The sequence below is a fragment of the Hermetia illucens genome, chromosome 1 (genome assembly GCF_905115235.1).
Source record: "Hermetia illucens chromosome 1, iHerIll2.2.curated.20191125, whole genome shotgun sequence".
In the NCBI taxonomy this organism is placed as follows: domain Eukaryota; kingdom Metazoa; phylum Arthropoda; class Insecta; order Diptera; family Stratiomyidae; genus Hermetia; species Hermetia illucens.
In genome coordinates, this window is record NC_051849.1 from 36964689 (window position 1) to 36989759 (window position 25071).

The following is a 25071-nucleotide window of genomic DNA, read 5'->3' on the forward strand; positions in this document are numbered from 1 at the left end:
AAAACCCCTTGAAGGGTTTTGTTGAAGTGCATCTGCAGTTCAAAATTATCTCGAAAACCTTTCAATCAACCAATTATGGGCCGCCATTTTGCGCTGAGCATAAGCAAGGAGTGCGACGAAGCATTCATAGTTATATGAATCAAATCATAGAGGCTTTTTTTACTTTTCCAAATTAATCTTCCTTCGAGGATTCGTTAAAACAGAGGACTAACAACCAAATCCCAAGCGTCCATAAAGTGTACAAATTCCCCTTCGCGGAAACCAATGTTAGACTTTAATTAAATTGTGAAAGTTCTCTGCTAAAATCGCATTGAATCCTAACCAGGAACCGGAAACCTTAGAGCAAGACAAAATCAAGTTTTCAGATGCGGCGTCATCCCTACCATGAGGGCAGCGTGACCTCAATTTGCAACAGATGTTGGTTAGTTTCTTCTCATTAATTCACAAAGCCGACATCTTTGTCTGTCATCTTTATAAAAACCATCGTAAAACGCAAAATCGGGATGTCTGGAGTTCCTTATTAAGGCAGACCTAAATCGGATACCGGTTGTTGACTTGTCTCTCTTTACTCTCGCCCAGCAATTGCGCTTTCTGCGCTTTCCTTCGAGACACCATTATAACCGGAATAGTCAATTTCAACCTACAATGGAGTATATATATATATATATATATATTACATAGGTATTTCTGCATCATCAGTACTTCGTGTGATTTTCGGTGAGATTACACAATAGTTATTCTGTCAATGACGTCTCTCTCGCTTAGTTTTTCCCACACAAACCCACTAGCCGCCTGACACATGCTATATTGCATGGCTTGACGACCACAGGCCACCAATCATCAGTCGAATCGGTGACCCATACACCACCGTCAAGATTTCTATGCGGTTCAGTAATGATAGCAATCTCCATTTCAGATTCGTAAGTGGTCTGTGCAACCCTGCAATGAGTGAGGTCAATTTGTATAAACCTAATTTTTTCACTGCAGTTAACGCCTTTACCACTTCCGGCCATATGCCGGTTATCCCGTCCCTCCTTTCCTTCGCACAAAATGCATTCAGGGTCTCTATTGCACTCCTTGACAATATGTCCTTTCTCCTCACACCTCTTTAAAGAGATCTGTTCACTTACACACATCCAATCCGAACTTCCCCCACGGCCAACAACTTCTGCGCTGACTCCACTGGCAATCGCATTGTGGCCGCTTGAATACCACTATAGGCTTTTCTTAGGGTCACGATAAATTCTTCCCTGAATTTCTCGAACTTGAATTGTTGCTTCAAGGCAGTGTAGATCTCTTCTCTGGATTGTACCTCATCGAGATTCTTGCATTGTACAAAGATATCATGTTTTTGGGAGCGAACCGCGACATTCTCCCCAAGTGGGTTTACAACTTGGCTACAAAAGCCGTCAGTTTTTCCCACGTTGGATTTTTTCAGCTCAAACATGAGATCCCCTTTCTGTGTCCTCCGAATTCCGTACCTTTGGTTTTTTGTTCCTTTTTTTGTTCACGCCCTTAATCCAACCACCGCTCTTTTTTTCCTTCGGTTTTGCTTCGCTAGCCGACATTCCTAAATTGGGCACTTTTGGTCCTACTGAACTTTTAGTTCCGTTTGTTTGACTGGTCGAGATCCCTTTTTTCCTTTTTGGTGCCTGTTGATTCCCCGAAGCTTCTCCTTCTTTGTCTCGAATTATCTTTCTTGATCGGAGGTTGATGACTTTGTTCTTTAGTGTCTCTTAGGTCGCTTGTGACACGGTTGAGGCTGGGATGTCCGGCTTGACCTTAGGCTTTCTCTCTTCTCCCTACGGCCTATTGTAATGCCACCCGGATTACTCTCGCCATGTTCTTAATAGTTTGTTGCACGTTGTGCTTAATGAATTCGGACAGTTCAACTATTTTAGTCCCAATCTGCATTAAAGGTAGTTCTTCTGGGTTAGGGCTCTGATCTCGATGAGTCTTGGCCAGATTACTCTTTTTACAGACTCCTTCAACTTTTTCAATTGCTTAACTCCCATGAGTTTTCTCTTTTGCGGTAAAATTGATGAATTTCTCCTCCTCATCCTATTTGCTGCTGCTGGAGTACCTCTTAAGCAGCTCTGATGGGTGTCGAAATCACCTTTTTTAGCCCATCGTTCTTTCCCTTCGCAATTGGTGTTCTTGGCAGAGTTGTGCTTCGTTTGAACACCTCCTTCTCCGAATCTATAAAACTTGTAGCATTAGATGTCACGGTGGGCACTGCGGTCGAGGGATATCGACAGCCGGAAGCTCGCTTGCTCACTCCCAAAAGCCGCGGGTACTGGGGCTCCAAGCCCCTGCACCGTAACTTTACTCCTTCTCCATTGGTACATCTTGGTTTTATTTGCTGAGTGTCTTTCCGATAGCCATTTTGGTCCACGCACCAGAGATGAGCAAACACTAGCCTATGCACAGTCAGAAAAGTAAAGTTCATGAGCACATATTATAGATATTAATCCCTTAAATTTCGCCATATTGTTAAGGACCATACAACACATCCTGATATTAGTTTTCCTAAAAGTTGATGAATTTCTGGTGGTTTCCTTGGCCGAAAGGAGGCAATGCAGAGCTGCAATTGTTCCTACAAATATATAATGGTTTTTTTTGGTTATAGCAATTCTACTGATACATCAACAAACCGGAAAATATTCCAGCCCAACCTGCAATACAAGGGAATACCAACATAAATACACTCCATTACTATCTTTCAATCTTCAATTTAGCCCTTTTTCCTATTCATTAACGAGCATTTCAATTAAACGCTTTTCCACGTACGTAATCCATGATCACTGCAAAAAGATCGTGGCCGATTGCTAGCTATCTGAGCAATGTGGAAATGAATTATGAATTCCAGGTGGAAATGATTCTCTGCAACATTCGATTGCTGGTAGCAGCAGCCAGTCCGGTTTCCTATTGCGATTTTAACCGTGAACGCTACCGTTGATGGTGCAGATCATTCTTGCTTCCACTTGGCTCTATGAAATCGACAATGGCGGAAATACTTGGCTTCAGTTTAGTAAGCTCGCAAGACAGATTTGAATTGCGGCTGATGGTATGTGCTTTACACGACAGAGGCCTTGCCTACTGACCACAAATGTGTAATTAGATGGAATATATTGCAAATCGGCTTAAACCAATTAAATGGCTGTCTACTTCCGAAATGTGCCTTCTCGTCAAAGGAGTTAGATACTTCCAGTTTGCGTGATTGCTAGCTGCAGGCGAAGATACAATTGCTAGGTGCAAAGATTTGGATTGAAGATTTGTATATTTAAAGGCAATATTTCATTTGTACATCGAAGAGGCGAGATGTAATGCAAGTAGCTTCGCGCAATCAAAACGTAATGGGGCCAAAAATAGTAGAATTAAAAATGCTTGACTAATTTACAGTGTTACAAAAATTGATTGACGAAAATGCCTGGAAAATTGAAGCAATGCTGTTGTTTCCTTATTAAGTATGAGATTTACTTTTGCCTAAAGAAAAAACTTCGGAAGGAGTTTTTAATTTTCTTAATCTTAGTCGATAGAATATCGGAATACAAATGGACCTGATTCGCTAAGAATATATGGAAGATATATATACATACATATCGACGAAATTTATGTTAGTATATAGAATCTGACCTAATAAGGTACGGTAAGCAGGTTACTTAATCCGTCAGGATAATCCAGGGCAATATCTATGATAGAAAAAGAAAACGTGGAACCGACACCTTGTAGGGATATAGAATTGGAAGAACGCCGCGTCAAACCGGAATGTCTGAAACTACTTACTAAGGCAGGCCTAGACCGGATATTTTTTTTATATTTCAATCCAGATTCAAGACAGAGTCTTCAAGTTTGATTGTAGCCGTTCACACAATCTACTCTTTCATCAGCATCATCACCATCATCATCAACGACGCAACAACCGGTATCCGGTCTAGGCCTGCCTTAATGAGGAACTCCAGGTTTTACGCCGAGGTTCACCAATTCGATATCCCTAAAAGCTGTCTGGCGTCCTGACCTACGCCATCGTTCCATCTTAGGCAGGGTCTGCTTCGTCTTCTTTTTCTACCATAGATATTGCCCTTATAGACTTTCCGGGTGGGATCATCCTCATCCATACGGATTAAGTGACCTGCCCATCGTAACCTGTTGAGCCGGATTTTATCCACAACCAGACGGTCGTGGTATCACTGATAGATTTCGTCGTTATGTAGGATACGGAATCGGTCATCCTCGTGTAGGGTGTCAAACATTTTTCGGAGGCAAAGAATTTGCAGTTTTTTTTTTTGCTAAGAGGGGGGGGGGGGGAGACGTTTCGAGCGAAACAGTTTTTGTAAACTGAAATAGGCTCTGTTGGCAGCACCATTAATCTTTGCACTCTAGAAATGCCAGAAATTTAATGGAGAGTAACGTTAACACTATGCATAAAATAGTGCAGAATTTAAATTTCATCAGAGTTGTGGTAAAACGAAATGCGTTAACTTGGCATAGCTTTCCAATCCTGCCTTGGTGCAGGTCCGCTGGCACCTAAATGCAGTGCACATGCACGAATGCCTCTATGCTACCCAAGCTCAGCAATGCGGGAGGTTCCTTTTAGAAAATTTAGTCCTCTTCGCATCATGTCTAAAATGTCACCTGTCTTATACATAGCGTTTTGGCATTCCATCAAGACGGATCATAAATCCAGATCTAGGAGGAAAAATCGCGAATTGGAACAAATAAAAATAAGCATTCGAAATTTATAATGTTGGTGATGTCTTATTTTACCTTAAATGTTGATGAGATTGCAGCCTATGGGGTTTCCACTCTCAATATCTCCAAACCAATAAGTATGAAGATACTCGTTTTACTAAGATAGTCTTACCGGGAGCAAGGTGGGAGAGGAAGAAAGAAAGTGTCCTCAAATCGAAAAACCAATTCTTCTTCTCCCCAGCGCTACAGTCCGTCTCCGACCCAATATTCTACGTAGGACCTTCCTTTCAAATAAAATCAGTATTTTTATTACTGCCTGTCAAAGTCTACGCTTCGCTACTACAGCTATTAGTTCCTCCAAAATGTCCCTCGCTTGTAAGAAATTCAAGATACCTTCCCTGCATATAGCAGAAATCTCAACTGCGCACACTGTTTCAAAATAATCCGAAAGGTGCTGATATGCACAGTGCAGGAGGATCCAGAATGAAACCAACCTGCTCTCTGTCGATCAAGCTTCCCACGTCTGTTTCAATGTATTCCAGCATAATTTTAACTATTATCTTTACGACGGCCTTCATCTTCTGCTCCTTGGGAACGATTTGAAATTACTAGAGACTGGAGGAGTTGCAAATGTTAGCAATTAGCGAGATCTTTAGTGTCGGGACATGACCATACATTTCCTTTGCGTCATAGAAAGCAGCGCTTTTAATGGCGGCCTAATGTTCATCTGGCAGACGCAATACATGAGGAAAGGCAAACAACCCTCAAGTGATGACTTCACTTGATGTTGATGCCATCGTTGTTTTGCACATCCAGAGGACAACTCCTAAATCTACTATTGATCGCGATTGCAGGCGATTGAAATGTTTCTCATTCTGGACAAAAATTTCGCAGTAAATTATCTTTTTAATACCGGTTCTCATGACATGAGTTTGTACCTAATGGATGACCAGAGACACTAGTCCTACACGGGGTTTACATTTACTTGCAGCAGATGTGCCAGAGTACAGTAGCACAGTATCGTAAAAGGGAGAGAAATGCCTTCTTGAGTTCCACAATTTTACCTCGCTTAAGTCGAGGATGTTCAATCTGTATTGCTTAAATTCTTGCTGAAGCTAGGCCAAGCAAATGATCTGGGGAACCTCAACACCGTAGTCGAGATGCGTTTCCATTTTTCAAAATCCAATCATAAACCTTTTACTGCAGCAAAAAGTCGTAGTCGATAGATCAGGCTGATTTGGAGTTGTGGCAGCCTTTTGGAGATTTGCAGGCTAGAAGCCCACAGATATCTATTCTTTCGACCAATAGGGAATATTTTCAATGAATTCCACAATCTGCACCACACAGAGGAGTTACTACCTCAGCGGGGATCGACCTCCCGTCTAAATGGAAATTACTATCAATCAGTGTGGGGTTGACCCTCGCCTGCTGTCTGAGATGTCAAGGTATTACGTGGCCATCCATATTGTAGTGACTCTTCCCTCCGCCTCTCCCGAAAGGGCTTGGGGCCGTATATGGCGGAGTTAAACATTTTTTTACCCGAATATAGCCACGTGTGCATCAAATGAAAGGTCTCAGCTACTACTTTTATAAAGAAATTTCAGTTTCACTGTTTGCAAAATTAAGAGAGTAAGAAATCAAACAGTACAAATTTAAAGTGATACAGGAAGAAGAAAATCCCCCTTAAATTCATCATAGGGGCACTACATTTTACAGCAATAGTAGAACGTATAATACTGGAAAATTCCGTGCAAATTTTGCTGTTAGTAACAAAGTAATAGCAGTTCGTCCGATTTTATGCGAATTTACTGCGTCCATACATATATAGCCCTGGCGTCATTATTAATAGTTATAGTTAGCATATAATACTAAAAGGCCCTTACATGAAGTACATACCTAAATTTCCCATTCGTTTTTAGGATTTTATGTAACACAAAACTTTATTAAAATCGCTTCAATGTCTGCATGTCTACCTATTGTCACACACACTTCGCAGAAACGGAAACGGATTGGAACAAAATGTAATAGGAACATTGGAACTATGAACGCTCACAAATACAGCAAGTAACACTGTTTCACGTTGAGTTCAGGTTTCGATTAGTACTTTGCAAAGCTGACCCCGCTTTTGACATTTGATACAAGAATGGGGAGTGCAAGGACTTCTCTCAAATATCATTAAACTGCAGGCCTCAAAATACCCTCCATATCGATATCTGCTTAAAAAAAGTTGATAATAATATGTTACTATATTTTTTGGAAATTTGGTGGAAACCCCCTTTAAGCGCACCCTCCAGACCCGAGAAGTGCAACTTGCTGTTTCATGACTTGTTTATGTACTCTGCCACTGGTTGAACGCCAACCACGACCAATTTGAATGCAAGCTCATCAGTCAATTCTATGCAAAACAAGCAGGAGGATACCAAGTCTGCCGGGCAATGCAATAGAAAACCAAATTCCCCCGTATGCCTAAACTCCAGAAATTAGTTCCAGCCTCTAAACTATACCGAAAACTTAGCCGCGAGGTCAGTATCTATTCGAGATGCTACTTCCACAAATTTCTATTCTTTCTATTCATCACCTTTTACGACAATTAGCGAGTACTTTGAGTGAATTCTTAACCACCAGCTCAAAAGATGGTCACTATCTCAGCGAGGCATTTGATGCCTCGGCTTAATACTGAATAGTAGCACCTAAAGTCAAGTTCATCCCTATAGATTATAGTAACTTCTGAGTCCATCTTTCTCAAATCAGCTTAGACCCATTTAAGGCGGAACCTTGGGAGCAAAAGTTTTCTGATTTAGCATCATAAAGCACTGGATTCGCGTTAACTTCCAGAAAACTTCTACAGTACAACCGTATAGCAACATGAAAATCAATGAGACCCAGCGGAGTCCTATTATCTTCCCTCGCGCAGGACTATAATGCCTACATAGTCGATATTGTTGGAATTCTCAAAAGTATTCTAGGGACCGCAGTTTGCCGACGCTTAAATGCGGCTACACTTAAATCACGTTCGAATTCCTCCGTACCAGTCAGGCTTGGGGATGTAAGACGTTCCTTTTGGACAATTCAGTCTCCCTCCTACGATAAATTAGGATAGAAAACATCAAGTTAAATTGGAATCGAATAAAAATCTGAATTTGACCTTAGATTGTAAGTTGAAAAGCAATTATAACAAGCATATAGCAGTCACACAACCGTTGCAATTCGACCCATGTTTTCTTCCAATCCAGAATACGCTCATCAATTGCCTTTCGTGCTCTTGCTTCCAAGATTTAAGAGGAGGAAGTGCTTACGAAATTCTCATCTTCATTATTCTTCTTGAAATATTCGGAATCGAAAATATGGACTTTCTTGATTCTTGGTTTCCACGGTTAAACCGCATAGCTGTCACCAGAAACCCGACTCTGTAACTCATCTTCGCATTTTAAGTCTCTGCTCTTCCATTCACTCCCGACAAGGAGCTAAGTCATCGATCATCGATCTAAAACCAATTCGCTTATATAAAACGAAGAAAACGCACCAGCAACATTCCTTAACTATACCTACATATACATCTGAGCTGGATTGGCTAAAACGAAATGCCCCTAAGGTAGGATTTCGGGATCAAATCCTTTAAATAAAGTTTGAAAAAATAAACTAAGTTGAATATTTTTTTAAGCTCAATTTTTGACACCGTGGATTCGGGGGGACATATGGTCAAAAAACATTGAGACTATGAAAGGATAGAATGCTATGTGATATGATAATGGTATGAAAAAAAAGCCTGAAAACAAAGTCCGCTGCACTCTACTACTCGAGAAAAAGGCAAAGTTAACTCACTATACTTTTGTTAATAATAGTAGGATTTCTACCGAACCCATGATGCTTTATATTAAAGCCAATATTTCTGCAAAATTTTAGGGATCAACGATGGCCTTAAAGGGGGTTCGTAATAAACTTTCAAAATATAATATTTTACTATTATTAATTTTATTTGAGCAGATATTGTGATTGATAGTATTTTGGGGCCTAGATACCACGTGCGTAGACCACCTTTATTTTTTTCAGATTTTTTGGTTGGGTAGTTTGTGAGAATGGGTCGTCAAAGTAATTGACCCTTTTCGTACTCCCGCACTCCTTCCCTTTGCAACCAATCTCATAATTAATGTCTACTGCGAAAAGCTTTCATTCGATACCCCATATATTCGGTAAAAACAATTTTCCACCATTCTTTTACTTGAATGGGGAATCTTGCACCCTTAAGGGGGTCATCCCGTGTGAAGGCCGTTTTTCTTGCCTTTTTTTGAAAAATTATTTTGAAGGACTGGATAAAGATAGAAACGTGATTTTTTCGTCATATGTTTATTGATATCTGTAGTATTTGTGATAAATCTTTCAGCTTGATTTCGTAGCTAATTTCTGGAATACGTGTTAATTTATGCACCCATCTCCAAAAAAAGGTGTTTTTCTGCTGCCACGCTGGAGGGCGCTGTGTTCATCTGAGGAAAAAAAACTAAACGGCATTTTAATGTGGACAATATTCCACGGTCCGCAAACTAGGATAATTAGAAAATATTAAAAGGTAAATTTTTGGTGGGCTTTTAAACTTAATTTTTTGAATTTTGGTGTTTTTTTACGGCTTCTTTTATGAATAAAAAAAAAAACTACCAGTCCGATTGCAATTATCCTAGTTTGCGGACCGTAGAAATATGTACTAAAGAATCCGTGAAAATTTCAAAGAATTTGGTTGGATAGATTTTGAGCTATGGTGGCAGCCGATTTTCAAGATGCAGTTTCGAGAAAAACGCAATTGAAAATTTAAATCTGATTATCAACAGTAAGATTTTAGCTCACCATTAATCTGCTATACCTGATCCATAGAGAGCACCCTCCGTTTCTTCAAAAAAGTCTTGTAAGGCCGGTTGTTGCTCTTTGGTGTCAATTGTGGCTCTTTTAGCGAGGTCAGTCGATCGTCGTTCGGACCGCCAAATTCGCGCTTCATTACTGTGGTCGGTATAAACCTGACATATGTGACCAACTTGACATCCGATTGTCACTAGGATTTTGAGAATGCCATTAAATCCTTCATTGAAAATAATTACAGCCAGAAAAGTGGCTATTTCTACGACCTTGGCCCCAGAATGAAGGTGTTTAGGAGCGAAAGCTCAGATCAATGCATTGAACGACTCATTGTTATTCTGGGTCTCTGCTCCTAAACATCTGTTCAACAGATCATCTCGTGACAAATCTTCGTAGATTGGTTCGATGACTGTTTGAACTTCTTCAGTCAAAGGTGCCTTCTCGTGGTGGAAACTATCCAGTTCTCCTTAAGCTTCCGCTTTGCGCCATTTGCACCAACTGTCCTCGCCTGCTGGACAATTTTGATGCTGAGGATTTTCGTCTGTAGAACATTTATGGAAGAAAGTTGACCAAATTTCTTGCTATCGAATTTGCGAGTCGACGAATAGCTACCCCAAAAAATGTAGTGAGGTCGTTAATAACCTCATCAGTAAGTTTTCCAGCCCCTTTTCCACCAATGCCTTTGTGATTCTTCTTTGCATTTCTAAGCCGCGTTCCCATTCTTTTCTCGACATGTGCTACGCATTCCTTTTTTACTACTACGTATATTTTATTATTTGCAGAAATTTGCAGAAAGACCGGAGAAAACTCCAGCAAAATCCAATATACAATATACAAAACTTGTCGCAATTGGAACATCCATGTTCATACTTGCTAAAAGTTTCTTTGCTGATGTTGATGCGAAGTCCTTTTTCTTCTCTGAAAAGTATCGATTCCCATGAAATACTCGTTTTTTAGTGCGAGCATGACGTTGAATGTTAAAGCGATCTCCCTTCGTACGATCCATTTAAAAAAATCACTGAACACACAAACAACACAACACTTACAACAAAATATAACTGAGTATAACTTGCACGCCTTTCAGTGCTCACTCTAGACTGGATTATCCTTTTTATTCGAAACAGCAAATAAGTTTAGACAATTGATTGGTTTTTCATCTTTTTATATTTATACCTGTGTTCAAATTTATAAGGCTCAGGTAAAAAACTAACAGGTAAAAAAAGATTCGATGCTTTTTCTCATCGAGTACTCTAGCCGCGGCTGCAAACTCCTTACCTGTTTAACCCTGTAATTTCTGAAGGACTCGGAATATCGGAAAATCCCTTTGCCCACATATTCTCCACTATATATAGATACAATTCATGCAAAAAAAAAAAAATCGATTTCTCCAACCCGACACACGGGATGACCCCCTTAAGTTGAAGGTTGAACACAACAGGGTTCACAGTTTCAACAGCAATTTAAGTTTTGGCTCTTGACTAATGGGGGAGCTCAATATCCGAACAAGATCAACTACATGGCCAGTACCGTTGAGGAATAGTGTAAACTTCATGGAAAATTCTGAGAATAATTGAAACATATTTTCAAAACCATCGTTGGTTAACCCGCCATGTTTCACGTAGACTGGCAGCCATATACAATATTTTGTAAGTGCGGAATCAGCTTGGTACCCCCAAACCCAATGTGATTTCCCAACTTGTTAGCTTGTTACTAATTTCTAACCAATAAATGTAATATCTGCAATTCCAAACCAAATCTTGGAGCTAAGAAAGAAATCACTAATTGTCTCAGTAGAACGGGAGCCTTGTGGTTTTTGCGGTCTATCCACTGAGCGATTTTGATCACGTAAAACGAGTGCTAACCTGCAAATTGCATTCAAATTTCAATCAGCTACGAGCAATTAGTAAAGTGCAGGCAGCTCAGCTAAAGCAAACTAAATTAGCATTTATTATGCAATTCGACCATTATCTACCGCTTTATGATTGTGCAATCTATCATGACCCGCATTAAAAAGATTGTTTTATCTTTCCCATCGCAGTTGACCGAGCCATCACGAAATAATTAAACAATAAAAATTTCTTCACAATGCACTCGAATTGACCCAATGCATTCTTTTATTTTTTTTTATCGTTGCAGTGTAAGAAAACGAGGATGAACGCCGTCACCAGTTTCTTGCAAATTTTGTATTTTCTCATCATCGTGAGCCTGAGCGAGGCTGGACCACTCGATGTTGCCTTGAGTTGGGCAAGAGCAGATAAAATTCCAATTGACGTTAACCTGCCTTGGTTGCCTTGTAAGTATCTACCCAATAAGATATAACTTTAATTTATAGATTAACATGCATTTTATGTGCTCATGCATTAATTGACCCAAATATTTGCAATATCTGTCAGGTTCTTGTTGAATAAATGACGTTAATAATAACCTAAAGCGATTTTACAAAGCAACTGGTGGATATTGGGATTTGCATCAGGTTATATTATTCGAGCCACATGAGCCATATGAGTATGTGACTCAAACTATGAATACTTTTATATCACAAATACTTTTTACTATAATGAAAAAAAACAAATTTTATTTTTTAATGCCGAATAGTGAGTTTTTTATTCCTCATATACCGGTATTTCAAGGACCAGTTGTCCTCTTCCTCAGTGGCGTAAATTTCCAAGAATCATCCCAATGACAATAATGGCATTTCTAGATAATTTCACTGGGTAAAAGGATAAACTTGGTATACGTCTTCTAATCACTCATTACATTGTCATCCACACAGTTTCATTGTTTTTCCCCCACTCCATTTTTAGTGAGGCGATGCTTTAGTTTAACTATCATTACACTTAGTAATAATAGTAATAAGCCTGCAACAACGAAGCAAACATAAAAGGCACACAAACATCCATGACATAGTGGAAACTGAATCCGGAACAAGGAGATCGAGAGGCAGACACTGAATCGACTAAAATTTCTAGATGGAGTTTTCGAGACTTGTCCACTCTTAGTTTTGCTGTTAATGGGACTCACTATTACCCTATTAGTAGTTATTTTCGCCCTTTGAAATAATAAAAAACTTGTTTTTCCTATTCGCTAGTGTTGATTTTTATTTTGCAAATAGCGATATTCCGGGAACCACTTGTTCCCTTCATCAGTGCTAACAAGTTTGCTCATCAGTGGGTTTATTACCTATATTTATACTAATCTAAATCCATAATACTATTCTAATTATGGCTAAATTAGCTTTTAAAAGACTCATCATCTCTCACCATCAACAGCGCAAAAATCGGTATCCGGTCTAGACCTGCTTTAATAAGGAACTCCAGACATCCCGGTTTTGCGCCGAGGTCCACCAATTCGATATTCCTAAAAGCAGTCTGGCGTCCTGACCCACGCCATCGCTCCATCTCAGGCAGGGTCTGCCTCGTCTTCTTTTTCTACCATAAATATTGTTCTTATAGACTTTCCGGGCTGAATCATCCTCATCCACACGGATTAAGTGACCCGCCCACCGTAACCTATTGAGCCGGATGTTATCCACAACCTGACGGTCATGGTATCGCTCATAGATTTCGTAGTTATGTAGGTTACCGAATCGTCCATCCTCATGTAGGGGGCCAAAAATTCTTCGGAAGATTCTTCTTTCGAACGCGGCCAAGAGTTCGCAGGCATTGATTCACTGTCCCACGCCTTGAGCAAAAGTTGGTGAACCACTTGGTGTAATTGGTCAATATGCCCCTTCTGTCGGGAATCAGATTTCCCTCTCTGTCTCGGCAGGATGAACATCGAGGTGTATAAGGCTTCATCCTGCTGACTTGTTGGTAAAACTTGCGCGCCTGGTGCGGTTGCTCTCTATACTTTTCGAGTTCACAAACCTGTTGGTTCTCTTAGGCTTCTTTTTTCCGTCTGTGAAGTCGCTTCTCTGCTCGCCGGAGTTCATGATAAGTCTCCATCGTCAAACCAGCCGTTCCCACTCTCCATACGCGGCTGGCGCCGAGTATGTTTGTGGCCGTATTTAGGATAACGTTCATCAGGTGATTGTGAACATAATTTGTTGATGCTTCATCTCCAGGATCTCCGTTGACTGCAGTTATTGCGGCAACCATTGCGCCCTTATAGGCGTTGCGGAGGGCTGTGTTATAGATAGATTCTGTGTTAACTCTCACCTGATTGTCAGAGGGGATTCTGGGTGGTGTTGTTATTTTGAGCTCGCAGCACCGTGCCAACGAGATAGTGATCCGAGTCTATATTGGCCCCCCTATATGTTCTGACATTCATCAAGGCTGAGAGATGGCGGCGTTCGATCAACACGTGGTCAATTTGGTTGAAAGTGGTCCCGTCTGGAGAGGCCCACGTATGTTTGTGGACCGCTTTCCGCGCAAACCAGATACTTCTAACAATCATTTCGTGCGATACTGCTAATTGGATGATCCGCAGTCCGTTACCATTTGTATTTTGGTGTAAGCTTTGGGAGCCAACGTATCGCCTAAATATGGGCTCCGTCCCTACTTGGCTGTTAAAATCCCCAAGTATGATTTTGATATCATATCTGGGACAGGCTTCGAGGGTTCGTTCCACTGCCTCGTAGAAGTTATCCTTCTCCGACTCTGCAGTCTCCTCTGTAGGGGTGTGAACGTTAATGAAGCTTATATTTCTAAATTTTCCTCGCAAACGCAGAGTGCATAGCCTTTCGCTTATGTTTTCAAAGCCGATAGCAGTGGGTTTCATTTTTTGGTTGACTAAGAAACCTACTCCGAACACATGGTTTACTAGATGGCCGCTATAATATATGGTGTAGTGACTCTTCTCCAGAAAACCGGTCCCTGTCCAACACATCTCCTGTAACGCTGTTACATCAGCCCAACATTGGAACAGGGTATCGGCTAGCTGCTCAGCAGTTTCATCTCTGTACAGGGAGCGCACGTTTCATAAGAAAATGCGCAAATCGTTATTCCTTTGTCGTTGTATTATCCGTCCAGTACCAGGCTCCTGTTGTGGTTTCGTAACAAGTTGTTATCCTTGTAGGGTTATCAACCCTACCCAACCCCCAACCTGGAGGGCCAGTTGGTACAATTTGTCCCGTTTTTACGCGCAGAAGACTCCCCTCATCCTGCTCCCTCTGCAGCTTTTCGATAAGAAAAAGCTCTCGGTGGTCACCACGTGGAGGTGGAGATAGGGTTTGGTAGTAGAGCTGTTGATATTGGTTCTGCAGGAGTTTTCCAGGTTTTATGCTCCATCGTGGATACCAATGCACGTTTCGCCCTGGGACCTATATTACGCTTTGACCACACAAAGTTATACTTCTTGATTTTCAGGAAGACACCTCGGAAAAGTAGAGTCCTGAAAAAAGCACCTGTAGCTATGCCCCGGCACTCATTGCAAAATTATTCGTGGAAGACGTTCTTGAAAATTCTAAGGTCGACGAAGCACATTGATGAGCATTATAAGAAAATTGACGACCGACACTAAGAATTGGTTCCAAACGAAAAATTTGAAGTCCTTGGTCTCATATTTCGGAAAAAAAGATATCGAGATGGAGCCTTGAAGTCTAGTGTTAAAGGTAGCACCTGGAAAAACCTCTTAAGCGAAAAACTATAGACCAATGCAACCTCCCATGGAAACGAATGTGAAGATCTTCCACGCAACGAGGAAAAACTTTATCGAATACTAGTATCAGAGAATGTTTCATATACGTGATAATGACTAAGAGACCTGTTGGGTTTAGAGCTGCACTTAAACTTTTTGCGGATAGCAAAATAAACAAATGCAAACAATGTGGGAAGCCTTGAAATGGGTGTTGCGATAAAAGACTACACAGCACATGGCGAGCTCAGGATAGAGTGGTCCTTAAACAAAGATAGTTATAGTCTGAGCTCAGACTAGCCAAGGTTAAAACCAACTATTTTCGGTTAACATTATTCATAGCGATGTAGGGTTTTTGAATAGATATAAATGGGTAGATATAATGCTGCGCATCACAAAGCTGAGGCAGTGTCGGATAAGTTTGTCTCTGCCTGGCAAACAGAACCATCAACAAGCAAATACCTTTTCTTTAAATTTTTAAACAATGTTACGATACATAAAAGGTTTGCTCGATTTAGGGATTTATTACAGGAACGGCAACCTGGATTCACTAACTTTTACTCGGCCACTGATATACTTAAAATGAAGACTCAATTTCGCTGATCATAGGTAGCTATTTCGGCTTTCCAGGTGTTGCAAAAGAGTCTCCATTCGACTCCGGTCCTAACTTTCCTAATTATTTTCCTAAGTCAACATGGCACAGGCGTAGTACTGGTATAAAAGGTAAAAAAGGGGATGGAGTTATATGTCGAAAAAGCTTACTCAGCCTCAGCAAGACTACTCCTTTTAAAACATTGTCAAGAGAAATCGCACTTCGTCCTAAAGAAAATATTGTGCCCTTTTACTGATTGTAGTATACCTAATAACTGTAGTATCTCGTTTAAGCATAGATTCGACAAGAACTTTAATATATTCGCTAAATCCAAGTGTTTTCATTTGCAATTTGGTGCCAAGTATTCTCCCAGATGCCTCAACTACTTTGCACGAGTGCCGAACACTGTTCCAGGACATGCGTGAAGGTTTCGTCACTCTCCTCACAGAATTTACAGTTGTGCCCAGTGATATCCCTACCTTCCCCAGGTATTAATTTAGCCTGCAATGACTAATTAGCATTCCTACTATGATCCGCAGGCTTTTCTTGGTAAGTTTTAAACAATTTTTCGGATGTTTGACAGTACTATGCATATACCCAGCACACTACTATATTGGTCTTGGCTGGATTTATGCGCAACCCGGCCTTCCTGCACCAGTTACTAGTGATTCTTAGTCAAGTTTTGATTCTGCCACATAGGGTATCCTCATAGTCGCCCCTGCAAATTAAAACAGTATCATCAGCGTAACCCAGGACCTGTATTCCACTGTTATTAGCTCCCCCAGTTCTTCACCTGCCGTACCCTACATTAACGGTGATAATACCCCACCCTGTGGACAAAATTCAGTAGTGTTTATAACAAGTCAGTTTCGGTTAAGCATCTTATCCGGTAAGCGTGCAGAAATGGGTGTAAAGGATTACACATTACAACATAAATTTTAAGATAGCTGTCTGAAAGGGATCCTTTTTACCTGTTTTCGGAATAGAAACCAGTTTTGCCCCCCTCCCTGCTCTTGATTTATATCCCAAGACTATGCCGCCTATATTGCCCCCACCCTTAGAAGAAATCGTAAGATGATTTCTAGAGAAGTCTGAAGTAGTACTGGGTAAATGCATCTGCTCTGGGTGATTTCAATGGTTTAAAAGTTCCCATTGCCCATTATACTGTAGCTTTGGATCACACCTATTTTGCTAGTTCCCAATTCATCTTTTTTACCATCGGTTCATTGTTGGGATATCACGAAGAATGCTGTTATCTCCGGCTGTGGAGTAGGATCCCGGGGAATAAGTTCTGAGAATGTGCCTTGTCCTTCCCATTCTCGGCCCACTTACAGATGAGCCATGTAATCATTCAAGTGCCTTCTGCAAGAGTCCCAGTTTGTTCTTCTGGGATTGCTTATTCTATTTCTGAGTTGCCCTCAATATCGAATGTGATTATTCTGTGATTCGGCATCCTCCAATTTTCAACCAAGCCTAGTATTCCCTAGAGTTATGCCTACTACCTCTTGCCTGGTGCAGGCCACGAATATTGGCGTTTTCCTTACATATGTATATGAAAATATTTCTAGCTTATTGCTAAGGATGAAATCAAGAATATAGTCACTTCTTCGATTGATGTCGTTGCTTCCCCAGTTCTCATTGTAGGCGTTGGCATCTTCGCCGAAAAGAGGCAATAGTGCCTTCCTCTCGCAGAACTTCGCCAGTATAACCACTGATTCGGATCGGGTCCGGATGTCGTCTACTCGAAAGAATCCTGATACCACGACTGCCTCTTGAATTCTTCTCCCGATTTCCATTGAAACTAGGACAGCAACGAGATCTCCAGTTAGAAACTCTGAAAAACATACGTATCTTAAGTGGGAGTATATATATTTTTCAAAGGGAAGGCTCACAGCATTTTGGTTCCTCTGATTACAGTCTATTTGAGAATTCAAAGCAAATTCAGAATTCAGAATTCAATCAAATAAAGAACCAGTTTCAAAAAGTACAAACTGAGCCCTTTCATTTGATACCCCACATGGCCACACTTTATGAAAAAAATGCTGCATCCTCCATTCACATGGATGGGGAGCCCCCTTAAACTTAAGACAAAATGGCGCCACTTGCTGTATGTGAAGGGCACAACAGATCACACGCTCTTACCAATTTTCATGACAATTGGTCTAGCTGTTTACGAATAAATCGGGTGTGACAGACAAACATCGACTCGATTCTAATCGTTTACACTAAACCTTAGAAAGTATCAAGTAGAGGATGAAATCCGTCAGGGCTTCCTCGCTTAGTCGTGCATCCAGCTTACCACGATATCTAGCTGCATGCATGACCAACTCGGTTGTTCTCATTTAACATTTTCAGGATAAGCACTAGTGATTTATCACGACATCGGTTATTTATTGGGATTTTAAGACTAGCCCAGTGAAAGTTGGGATATGTCAGTCTTAAGACACATGAATTATATATTATACCCATGCTAGGAACGGAGTGTCAGATGCTCTAACAACATCACAAAGATACCAATGATGGTGGGCAGAACAAAACTACCATCCTGACTGAAAAACTCCGCTCACCGGACGTTATATCTTTTGTCCCGAAAAACTACAAGGCTTCCCTAGGCAGTTTCATCTCCTGTGTATAGTCCTCTTGTTCAGGAAAAAAAGCTTAACCATCAAGCTAGCTAACATATTTGAATCACAGCCTTCTGCGCTCAGTCATATAGCTTCGATCTATTAACAAAACCTGAATTTAGAGCGTTTAATCAAAGTTCAATAACTAAAAATAAAAATCCAAAACCGTTTGAAACTGACGCAGACAAGTGCCTGACGCAGAGAACTGCCTGGCGCAGATATATATCTGTCTGATGTCTGAAGCAGACACAAACATTTGCCGGACACCAGCACAGACATTGGTCTGTCTTTTGTCTGAGGCAGCGGGAGACATTTGCTGAAGCCAGACATAAGTTAACAATAATGTTTTCAATATGCATACGTTTCCAACACACTTGGCAATATTCTGCCGTTGTGCCGTTCCCAGTGGGCGTTATTCACCCCACCGGGAACGCTATCGAAACTTCTCCACAACCGCGAGGCTAAGGTGACTGAAGATTTTCCCGAGCACTCGAACTGCATTACCCTTTCTTCAGCTTTTTTTCCTCCTATTTCATTCGATTCCGTTTGAAACTTCCTTTGGTTCCATGTTTAGTTATTATTTTCTAATGCAACCAGAATTGCTAAAATATCACTAATAAACATTTTTAATTGCTTTTCCAGTTGAAAACGAGACAAGATGCTATGGAGAAATTGGTTGCCTAAATATAACCCGCGAGTGGTACCACCTGATATACAGACCCTTCAACGTATTCCCATTGCCTCGTAGTGTTATCAATACCCGGTTCATATTGTATACCGAAGAAAATCCCACAGACGGGCAACTGCTGGTAGCTGATGAAGGGGATAGCATCGCCAAGTCCAACTTCAATCCAGAATGGGAAACGAAGTTCATCATTCACGGTTTCATCGATACGCCATTATCAAACTGGGTTTCGGAGATGCGAGATGAATTGATTGCACGCGGAAAACTCAATGTCATTGTGGTGGACTGGGCTGGTGGATCACTACCGCTCTACACTCAGGTGAGTAGTTATTGTTTTTCTAAGATAATTCTTGCGATCTTTAATCTTGTTTGATTCATTGGTTATATCCAAACTTCGAGCTCTTTTCGGTACGAATTTCAATTTAATATGCTTTGTCAATTGTGTGTTGATTAGCAACACGACCGCAGCTGCGTGTAAAATATTCACCAATTAAAAAATACCTAAGATGTTTTAAGTCCTATCCCAGTAATCCCGTCGCATAATTGTTACTTCGTGGAGTAAATTTGTCGTTAGGCTGTTCTAATACAAGTTTCTATTTGCTTGCCTCCCTTTTGCGTCCTGCACTTTTACTATTGGAGAGGTATCTGCAAGTTAGTTCTCTTTTGGCTCTATTAAGTCCCCGACACCGCTTCGGAAAGCTTCCTCTCTCCTCCTTAAATATCGGGGAAAGGATTAGTAAATATTTTGGCTCCTCCAGTTTATCGACTGTAGCTGCGACCTGTGATATAATGGAGGGAACAGTCGCATACAATGTTGTTCTAAAGACATTGAAGATGCTCACAACTACCGATCGGTAAACTCAGTTTACTTTCTTTGGCCTCCGTCCGTACGTGTGACACATACAATATAGCACTAAACCATGCACCATTAAAGCAACACACAGTTTTCGTGTTGTCCTGGGTTTCGAATAATTGACAACCTCCTTTCAACCCCGCCGTTATGTTTATCGCAGTTTCGTAAGCAGACTGTAAACGTTTTCCTTAAAACTTGAGCTGGTTACATAATTCCTTCCATGGGCTTCGACTCAGTGTTTCTCTTCTCATGATGCACAGTCACAGCAGCTTCTGCCTCCCTATCCTTAAAGTTAGGCCGACACTTTTCAGCCAGGTCTTCAACAACATCATTCACTCTATCCCAAGCAAAGTGCCGAATTATACATTATATTCAATAGCAGAAGAGCTGCTCCCGAGCCACTCTCGTCAATTTTCCAGTAACACTCAATTCAGCCAACGTATCGTAGTCCTAACCTCATCATGTCAGACCTCGCATATACGCGAAATAGAAATCGCAAGCCACTAGGATTTCCCCAATATTTATCAAGATACATATCACCAGTTTTTAATTGATAGACCTCCCTCCGAAAATATAGATATTAAAAGACTAGGCTTCGCGGATCTTAGAAGTTTAGCGTGTCTCTGGACAAACATGAGTGGCACAATAGCTTCAAATAGCAATATTCTGCCACAGTAAAAGTTGACAAGAGTCGAATAATGCATCTTCCTAAGTCATTATATTGATGGTCGAGCAAAGATAAATCCCAGGCGGTCAAAGGGTATCCCAGTCCTACGTAAAGTGTATGGCGGACTTGATTCTGGTCATCTTCCTAGAGTTAGTAGGGCCGGAACTCTCATAATGTTAAACTGAAATTATTATAGTCCTTTTTTTATTAGATCTCGAAATTATGTTCCAATTCGAATTCGAGTACATGTACAACGAACGTTAAAAAAAACGCAAGAATAAAATTTCGGAATAGAATGCCTACGAAAAGTTGAATACTCGTGAACCCGGAGACACCATCCAGAGAGGGAAATCCATGACAAATTCGCCACTCCGTGCCCTCATTCTTCTTCAGGTGCCATATTTTTTATTAGATTTCCCTTTGTAGTTGGTGATAGTTAGCTCTGACAGTCATTTTGACCATCCTCAACACCTGCGAAAGGATCCTCTACAAACAGCGGTCTCGTAATTGCTTAGATCTCACACAATTGAATAAAATCTTTTCTGGTTCCTTCAGACCATCCGCATATACAAAATATGTATATTCTTATCACATGCAATACCTTGGGAGACGCCGTATTATAGTGTAAGGTGATAGCTTATTTCGGTAGGCCAACGCACCCGCCATGTCCGCTGGTTTCTAGAATCAATCAGTGAGCCTACTATTGTTTGTGCGGTGGGTCCCATCTCCCTTCACATAGGGTGAACGCGATGGCAGTTCTGCCTTCATTCAGGAGTTTCAGCCGATATCACTCTGTCAACTACATACTAGCTAGCTTTGGAAAGTACTAATCGAGACCTTTCATTTGATACCCCACATGATTATATCCGGTGAAAAAAATGTATACCTCCTACTGCATGTATGGTGGACCCCCTTAAGCTCTAAATAGAACGATGTTACTCACATGCATATTCACAGTTCCCACCTTCTCATCAAATTGCACATCAATAGGAGTAAACATTTTCGAAAAAAGTGCGTGTGCCAAGCAGACAGACAGATAATTAACCAATATGAATAAGATTTTGTGTTACACAAAATTGAAAGTTTCTTCGCTTACTTTTCCACATCCCCCTTTACTTCCTGGTGCGATGAAAACCTTTTGCACCCATCTGTAGAGTGAATAGATGGTAAACTGGAGTCATCAGGGCAGTGGAATCCAGGGGATAGTTCAAAGGCTCCCTTTATCAGCATACCGCTCATTTTATCTCATTGTGTTGATGGTCTGTCTAACTCTGAGCCTTATTGTCCTAAATCACAGATGCCTTGATTTTTTTGACCGAATTTGCTTTTTTGGCAGAGGTCGGTACTTAGTATGCAGGTTTTCCGCATAGCCCTGATTTTACGAGTGACAAGTTTATAGCCAAGTCCATACGAGTCCTCATTTATCTCGTTGACTAGGTTCTGCCAGCGGGGAGCTTTGCTTTTATTGATTGCACTGCGGAGTCCTGCTGTCCACCAGTATATAGAAAGCTTGTCAGGGCTGCACCCTCTGGGGCAAGGAAACTCATCACTGAGTTTACAACAGTGTCAGCTGCAACGCTACCGCCCCCGAAGCGCCCTCCAGGGCGGCTCTGCCTGCGGCAAGAGCTTCGGCGAACTTCCCGATGTTCACCTTCGCGGTATTTCACACGCAGGAGGAGCGCCGGTTTCACAACTTCGAATGTGATGTACTGATGGTCACTTGCCGAGAAATCTTCTAGCACTCACCACTCGTCCACCGATGGTACCGAAGATTCCAATGCAAAAGTGATGTCAGGGATGTTTTCTTCGCAGCCTGAGCGAAATGTTGACATGGACCCGATATTTAAAATTACGAGTGTGGTTCTCGCTGCCATTTCCACGATCGGTTTCCCTCGTTTCTCCCCATTGTAGAACCCTAGCATTAAAGTCACTGCCTACCAGGATTCGCCCCTCCGTTCCCGAAACGGCGTGATCCAGAACATCAAGCCGAAGTCTTTCATCGTCTCATTCCACTTCGAGTAAACGCTAAAAAATGTTATCTCTAAACACTGAATTGAGACTAACCCATTCCCTCGACCTTAGTTAAGAACACGAAGTCGGACAACGGCAGCGCTACCCGATAAGTCGAGATACCATGAAGCCGGGTCCCTGTTCCGATATTGCTCGCTGGTTAACACTGATATCTGCAGCGAACTGTGCTAGCAACAGTAACCGTTGCACTTCGGTGCATGTTAATTTACCCATCTAATTTTGATTTTCCCGCTCCTAAGGAGTTTCCTCGCATATTGTTCGGGAACTTCCATGACAGCGAGTTTTTGGCCTCTAGCATTCACAGAAGCGATACCCATCTTGGACATTCAAACTTTATGGCCTCCTCCATTTCGACTTTTTCTATGAGGTAGCCAATATCTCGGAATTTTAGAAAGCACTCAGGCTCTAGACTAGAGACGAGAACGTTCTCCCTCAGTAACCCTTTGACCGTTTCGCAGAAAGTACTCTTGCTAGTCGTCTTTAAGTCTAGTTCTACAAACTCCGCCACCCTTCGTTTTCCGCTCTTCTGCTCCATTGTCTTCGGGTTTCATCCTTTAGCGAGCTTCACTAAGGACTACCGCAAATGTCTTGCCTTCCCTCGGCTTAATGAGCAGAACCGACGGTCTATTCCTTTTTCGCTCTTTTACAGGTTTTTGGTTTGTAGTCTTTGGGCAGACGGTTCTCTGGCGGCGTAGCTGGGCTTTTATCCTCTTCGGATCGGTTTGTCTCCGAATCCACCTCCCCAGGACTAGCGATTCTAACTGGTTTTTTTCGGAAAAGAGACACTACGAGATATTGGAATTGCCGCCCTGCAACGTCAGTAGCGCCACTTTGCAAGACTTCCTCTTTATTTAGGCGTCCCGGTGTCACATCGGATATTTCAGCCCTCGCTGCCTCTTTCGTTGGGTGCTGCGGTGAGCGACGCATTTTTGTGTTGCGCTTAAACGCAGTCAGCTCTTCCTCCTTCACTGATATTTCATTGTTTTATTTTTGCGTTATTATGATTATTCTTCGTTAGAAATTCGCCAGCGCATCGCATGCAAGGGAGCGGGCCGCAATGGTTAGGAACAGATGTACCCTCGGGGACAAAGCCTCTACCCCTGTTCCCTGAGACCTGACCTACGCTTAGTTGATCCCGGGGGCTGACTAGTCACAAGTACCACTTTGGCAGAACTAGGCTCACATCACCCCATCGACATCGGCAGGATGCTGTCGACGGCTCCGGGGAATCCCAGTATGCCCCGACGTGTATCGGTCATTCGCGGTTCGCTCTTCACCGTGAGGATTTCTCAAGGCTACTACCTAGGAGGCAGGTGTATTGCTAGCTAAGAGGTCAAAACTACTTACTCCTGGGACGTCACTCCCCGTATCGTAAGCGACCCATTAAAGATCGCTAACGACCCCTGAGGAAGTGTAAGCATTGTTTAGAGTAGATAGTACTACGATAGGACACTAATTGCTTTCAGAAAAAAATAGTTTCTGTTATGTGAACTTTGTTAGCAATCGTTAATGGTGGCCACTTAGAACCACCGCGATAATAAAATTTCCATTTTCGCACCCGTAGGGTGAACTTCTTTTAGTCTCAAATCTTCCTCAATAAAATAAATAAATAAAACCCATAGAAAATTATACATTTCACTTAATATCGACATTTTATTTCCAGGCTACAGCAAACACTCGTCTGGTGGCACTCGAAATGGCTCACTTGATACGAACACTGCAAACGAAATTCAATGTACAACCCCAGGACATTCATCTTATCGGCCACTCACTTGGAGCGCACACTGCAGGCTATGTGGGTCAACAAATACAAGGCATAGGAAGAATTACTGGACTAGATCCTGCCGAACCATACTTCCAAGGAATGGGTCCTACCGTTCGTCTCGATCCCTCTGATGCCGAATTTGTAGATGTAATTCATACAGATGGAAGGAGTTTCTTTCTGCTCGAAATGCCAGGCTACGGAATGTCTCAACCATGCGGGCATATCGACTTCTATCCAAACAACGGAAAAGAACAACCCGGTTGTGCTCTATCCCAAGAAGGTGGCACTTTGATTCCTCTGACTCTCATCAAGGACGGCATTGAAGAAGCTTCCAGAGTTTTATTGGCTTGCAATCATGTGAGAGCTATAAAACTTTTTATTGATAGTATCAACGGGAAGTGTCCTTATATAGGTAAATTTCAAATTATCACGTGTTATAAATATTTTTTGGCTATTGGCTTCCTTTCCAGCTCATCGTTGCCCGTCGTATCAGCACTTCTTAGCTGGTCGCTGCTTCAAATGTACCGCAGGCAATTGTGCTCAAATGGGGTATCATGCAACAATGCCGATTATGCTCCAGCTTAATTCATCAGAGAATGAAATATTGCCCGAAACAAGGATAATGGCCCCGCAACCTGGAAAATATTTCCTGGCTACTGGGAAGGAGTATCCCTTCTGTCGTGAGTAACCCTGGTCATGCTTTTAGTTACAGCCGCAATCGCATGGACTGACTAACCATCTGCTTC

At 41.6% G+C, this 25071-nt stretch overlaps 1 protein-coding gene across 2 annotated transcripts in view; it reads left to right on the plus strand.

The window, feature by feature from the left end:
- Positions 1-25071, plus strand: part of LOC119646123 (pancreatic triacylglycerol lipase-like) — a 69357-nt gene that overhangs the window by 43198 nt on the left and 1088 nt on the right. For both annotated transcript variants that reach the window (XM_038046471.1, XM_038046470.1), the window contains 4 exons: positions 11671-11827; positions 18967-19328; positions 24224-24737; positions 24796-25005. In XM_038046471.1, the coding sequence (XP_037902399.1) occupies positions 11686-11827; positions 18967-19328; positions 24224-24737; positions 24796-25005 (1228 nt within the window). In that variant the 5' untranslated portion in view covers positions 11671-11685. The remainder of the gene's footprint in view (positions 1-11670; positions 11828-18966; positions 19329-24223; positions 24738-24795; positions 25006-25071) is intronic.